Raw genomic sequence first — 5,974 nt, forward strand, 5'->3', positions numbered from 1 at the left:
CGTGTCATTTAACTTTATTAGTTATATCTGAAACATAGAATAGATACATTGAAAAATAATGATGAGACGGGGCAAAAAACTTGAACTTGGTTCTGATCCTTGTAGGCAGCACAGACACAGAAGTCATTGGCTCTTACAGAAAAGGAATATCTCAGCTGTATTTGTCTGTATGTTCAGACTACAGAGCCTGGTCAGTAACGATGTCTATAGGCCTACTACAGTACTAATGCAGACGGCCCTCAGCGCCCCAACATGAACATGTTTACAGTTTCGTCTTTTTGTTTTGATAACCTTTCCCTAGCCCCTCACAGCCCCTGGAATGCCTCCACTATGGTTTATAAATGCATCCAAAGGATTGCTCATGAATGGAGGAAGCCCCAAATGGCACCCTATTCCCTTTATAGCGCACTTATTTTGACCAGAACCCTATTGGCCCTGGTTAAAAGTAGTGCACTATAAAGGGAATATGGTGCTATTTGGGATGCGTTCTGAGACAAACATCTAAGGGACAGGGACCACAGGCCTAACTAGGGTAATCAGCCCCACCGCAGACAGGCGGCAGAGGAAACATCGTCATGGGAATGAGCCAGGGATCCGACCAACAGGACACCTTATCTGATCCTGATCCCACTCATTTACCCCTGCACTGCCCCGATGAAGGGACCGTAGAATAGAATTGCTAAAGCAAATAGACTGGGCATAGTTCTGGAATCTGGTTCTAATTCTATGATAGAGTGACTCTCCTTGTTTGATCACGTGGGTAGTCAACCCAGGCCCTGGATTTGCTCCTGAAAACGGCGGTGCAATTGATTTCACTGCATCACTAATGAAAGGGAATTAGTGTACTGGCATTTTAGAATAGATCTTGGGTTTTGGCAATTAGAGTAACTGGCTAATCACTTTATTTGCTAAATAATGTTGAGGGAGACCAACCGAAGGTCACAGCGGTCAGTGACATACAGAGAGGATATGCCATGGCTCCAAATGTAAAGACAATATATTTGATAGAGATGTGGACACTTCATTGTTTCAAATGGGTTGACACCTGATTAAACACACCACATTTGCTGGTATGGGCCAACCTTGGCTGCCAGCAATTAGGGTATAGCTGTGCATTTTCCAAATAAAACAAAATAGCTCAAATAATTTTGTTTCAAAATGTGCCCAATTCCATGATCTAAGAATAGTTGTATTTTATTTGGACATGGACATCTAAAATGTTCAATCTTATTTGCCACTTTAAAATTGACCGGAGTGTTGACCCTTTCTTTGCCCCATTAGTATCGAAGGAGTAAACACAAAATTGCATTTTTAAACTGTTCTGGTCGCATCGATAGAAGAACACAAAGGGTCTCTACAACAATTAATCTACTGGATCACAGCAGGCCACACACGGAGTCCTCGCGCCCGCGGGCTGTTTTCTCCGGTCTCCGTCGGCTGCCGGGAGAGACCAAAATGCCCCGTTAGGAGCCCTTCAGAAGACACATCCCCTCTTTTAGTCACGGAAACACAATTTATGGCCATTATACAGCATTATAGATTGCATCTACAAAACTAACCTTGTTGACTAAAACGTCTGTGACACAAGGAAACCCCCACAACCCCCCCCCCCAAAAAAAAAAAACTGGTTGCGGAAAAAAAGTCGGACAAGCACAACATACCCCAACACAACACACACTCTTTAAAGAGTTAGGCTAAAGAAAAAAATAGGAAGAGAGAGATGGAGATGTAAGGAGGTTGTTTGTTAGTATTGGATTAGTTGTTTAAATCATGTTAGGTAGATTAGACTATAAAAAGAAACAAACCAAACATAAAGTCAACAATCGAAATAGTCTATAGACCACCCAGATTGAAGCGAGACAGAGATTAGTCTAGCTACCAGTTGATCACGCCCCGGGTTCAGACGTTCACGTGGACAAGCTGCATGCGTTGGGCTGGCCAAGTCATTTGGTGCATGGCATGTCTTATCGGCGCTAGCCTAGCCTACCTGGGGACCAACCCAACTGTGAGGCAGTCGATGAGGAGGAGAGTGGGGGTTCCAAGAGATCTATTCATCACCAAGGGGGAAGGTATACTTCATTCAGTATAGCCACCACTATGAGTAGAGTATGTTAGAGTAGAGTAGAAGAACATTCTCTGTAAAGAAAACAACTGCTTGGTACTATTGGTCTAAATTTGGAGGGTGGTAAAAACTGCAATTGATTTGTTAATTAGATGAAGCAGTCCTATAATAGCCAGTGTGGAAGTGTAGACATGTTTGATAACTCGCAGTATCCATATAACTGCTTCAACTATGATGGAGATGGATACCCTTCCTGCAGCACGGATGAAGACAAGAAGATGTGTCGACCTGCTTACAGGTAGAATGCTTATGATTCATATAATGGAATTAGTATATTATATCATTGTTATATTTTTAAATAATGGAAGCATTATTCATGATCTAAGATATTATGTCTTTAAGATATTACATTATTATTATTACTGAAAAAATACAAAACAAATTCATATTATTTTTGTATTTTATAGACCATAATATAAATCACAAATGAATGCAATGCAAGCCATTTAAAATCTAAAACCTAACTACCAAATGTTGTTGTATTATTTTAATCAGATGATTGTGGAATCTCAACACTATCCAAATTAAATTGGTATCATAATTAAGAATATTAGACCACTTTCCCTGAATGTAACTTGAATCAGTCTTATCAAGATATTATTGGGCAGGGCTGGGTAGGTTACTTTCTAAGTGTAATATTTTAAGGTTACTAGTTACCTGTCCAAAATTGTAATCAGTAAAGTAACTTTTGGGTTACCAAAACTCAGTGATGTAATCTGATCACTTTTAGTTATTAAAAAAAAGGACTTTCCCTTTAAGCATCATTAGAAGAAGACAAAATGGATCCATCAAACACGTTTGGTGTGTCCTCCATGACTTGTGGTCAGACTTCAATTTTTATTTTTATTTAACCAGGCAAATCAGTTAAGAACAAATTATTATATACAATGACAGCCTACTCCAGCCAAACCCAGGCCAATTGTACGCCGACCTATGGGACTCCCAATCACAGCTGGATGTGATACAGCCGGGATTGGAACCAGGTATTATAGTAATGCCTCTTGCACTGAGATGCGGTGCCTTGGACCGCTGTGCCACTCGGGAGCCCATAACAGCCTGATCAGGTGGAACAAAGCTAAACATATGCCTTCTTTCAATGCTGAGTTGAATGTCATTGAGGAAACAGAAAGGTGTCATAATGTATTTTTGAATTTAAAAGTAAAAGTAATCATCTAGTTTTTCAAAAGTATCTGTAAACTGATTATAATATTTTTGCTAGTAATGTAAGTGATTGCAGTTTTTTGTCATCAGATTACATGTAACTGATTACATGTAATAATTTACTCCCCAACCCTGTTCTTGGGAATATCAATGTGAACACCAAGAAATATCAATTCAAATAAATTTTTGTACTTTTTGTAACTCTGTCTGCCCTCTCTCTTCAGTTACATAGCGTTGATAGCCATGGCCATCCAGCAGAGTCCAGAGCACCGGGTCACCTTGTCAGGGATCTATGAGTTCATCATGAAGCGCTTTCCATACTACAGGTCAGGAGCTTCACATGTCTATTTAACTTCACATGTCTATTCAACGGTCATTTTCCTTAAAAAGTGGCTGGATACCTTTCACAAATTCAGTTTGACAGAGTAGTGTATGTACTGTTTCCTTTATCCACTACAGGTCTAACCAGAGAGCATGGCAAAACTCCATACGACACAACCTCTCGCTCAACAGCTGCTTCATTAAGGTAAAGGACTTTTTAACATATGTTGTGTGATGATAGTTGATAACTTGATCAAGAATCATTATCAAACAGAGTAAGATACACATTTTATGACTTTCTTCGATATTAGTTTAACTTTATATCAGTCAGAAGAAAACAAGTAAGACTATAATATTTTCTCCTCGTTGATTAAATATTGTATGAAACGTTTAAAATATATTACAATAATACGGTCAGAAATGAGACAGTGAACAGTCATACACGTTTACATGCACATTTACAAATGTACTGTATGAATTGTAAGCGAATGTGTCTTTTGCACACAGTTGACTATAAGCAAAAAGGGTAACAGACAAAATACTGTTTCAATACATTACTGTATGTTGCTTTTACATTTGAGCGTGATCACAAATAGGCTATTATGGGTTTATTTCTACTTTCTTATTGTGTTTTATTTTATTTTACCTATATTTCTTTAGGTTCCCCGTACGGAGGGAAACGAGAAGGGGAAAGGCAACTACTGGACATTCGCCACCGGCTGTGAGTCCATGCTTGACCTCTTCGAGAACGGCAACTTTCGGCGTCGCCGGCGCCGACGCAACATGAAACTGGGTTTCAGAGAGCCTGGGGAGCCTTTCCTCCCAGTAGACAATAACAAGAACAATAACATCAACAACCAACACGGCGGCTCCACCAGGCGGTCCGATCCTAACCCTAACCCCAAACCAGACTCCTTCTGCCCCATCAGCCCTGACCACAGACCAGGTCACCACACCCCCCTCAACCCAAACCAGCAGGATAAACCAGAACCGGAGATTAAATTCAGTATTGACTACATCCTCTCCACCCCCAACCCCCCTTTGCCGGGCTTCAGACCCCCACGTAGTGGTACAACAGGGGCCCCCATACACGCTCTGGAGCCCCAACACCTGAACCTGCACTTCTGGACCATGTGAGTGTCATAGCCTTGCCTATAAAGAGAGATACTTCATCTGAAAGACTGGATGGTTTTCCCTCCATATCTGAATTAGGAAATTAAAAGATCCAAAGACTGCCTCCTTGTGCAAGGGGAGATTTGATTGACTTGTCCTGTAAATAAAGAATATAGAGAGGTCCAGTATTGTGCAATGGATCCTAGCTGATTATACTAAATATACATGACTCCACACTCAAATTAAGCTTGTACAGTGTTCATAGTCTTGTCCCAAGGCATAAAGGTGTACATAAAGCTGTATTCATAAAGTAGGATGTTCTGTTATGAGGGTCTGTGAAAATAATTATTTGCCTATATCGTTACTATTTTAAGGACAGAAATAAATAGACTGAGTATTCTGACTGTATGAGAAAGCTGATAAAACTGAAGGCAGTGTGACCTGACTTCATCATCATCATAACCAGTATCAATATTAAAAGATAACAATCTCAACAATTGTTTTGGTTGGTGAAAGTGTCAAAGCAATGAACAGGGTGAAGTGTACATGTCACAAGCTGGTGCTCAGCCCCGTCAATCCTTATTGTTGTGATTTAAGGCAATTATCATGGGGTTAATCAACCCAGGCCCTCTCCAAACCTCCTAATCTTTCCCTACGACCTTTTCAATTCCCCTGAGACTGACACATTCCACATTTAATCCAGACACATTAGAATACATTATATACATTATATTGTATGAAGGAGACTAAAACATGGGGTCTACACTGCTAACATTTATTTCCCTGTTAGGAGAAGGGATATCAATCATAGCAGGGTTTCTCTTGCTTGTTTGAAGGGACAATTTTCAATTTAACCTTTATATTATGCCGTGACTGCATCATTCAGGACAGGAGGGGTTTCAACAGAACACAACAACACACTTAACATGAGTGGCATTTAATATAGCATTACACTTGCAAGGTGAGACCGAGATGTGACCCTAGTCAAATACAAGAAGGGGGCCGTGCTGCCATAACAACACTGCCGCAACGCCCGCCCGGCCTGACGCAATTATAATTAAACACACCGGCGTATGCTTCCTTTCAAATCCTGTGATCGATCAATGATATTAACATTCATACCTGCTTGGCCCTCCAGCCAACGTCTAGCACCACCACTGTTATGGATCAGTAGGTTTCCATTAACTAAGCTGTTGATGTAAGGTGGCGCTGTGGATGTATTTGGGTAAATTAACTTAGCATAAAGTGCTGCAAGGC

At 40.5% G+C, this 5,974-nt stretch overlaps 1 protein-coding gene across 1 annotated transcript; it reads left to right on the forward strand.

Moving 5' to 3' along the window:
- The first annotated feature begins 1,874 nt into the window (after positions 1-1,874).
- LOC139580733 (forkhead box protein L3-like) lies at positions 1,875-5,974 on the forward strand. The gene is made up of 4 exons (XM_071409691.1): positions 1,875-2,360; positions 3,508-3,609; positions 3,743-3,809; positions 4,265-5,974. The coding sequence occupies exons 1-4, from the start codon at positions 2,215-2,217 to the stop codon at positions 4,739-4,741; spliced, it is 792 nt and encodes a 263-aa protein (XP_071265792.1). The 5' UTR covers positions 1,875-2,214; the 3' UTR covers positions 4,742-5,974.

This window comes from Salvelinus alpinus, chromosome 7 (genome assembly GCF_045679555.1).
Source record: "Salvelinus alpinus chromosome 7, SLU_Salpinus.1, whole genome shotgun sequence".
Lineage (NCBI taxonomy): Eukaryota > Metazoa > Chordata > Actinopteri > Salmoniformes > Salmonidae > Salvelinus > Salvelinus alpinus.

What these genes read in the sequence shown, in the direction of transcription:
- LOC139580733 (XM_071409691.1), top strand. Translation starts at nt 2,215, where the DNA reads ATGAAGCAGTCCTATAATAGCCAGTGTGGAAGTGTAGACATGTTTGAT. An exon ending in AAGCGCTTTCCATACTACAG is followed by an intron (nt 3,610 to 3,742) that starts GTCAGGAGCTTC and finishes TATCCACTACAG; the next exon opens with GTCTAACCAGAGAGCATGGC. An exon ending in TCAACAGCTGCTTCATTAAG is followed by an intron (nt 3,810 to 4,264) that starts GTAAAGGACTTT and finishes ATATTTCTTTAG; the next exon opens with GTTCCCCGTACGGAGGGAAA.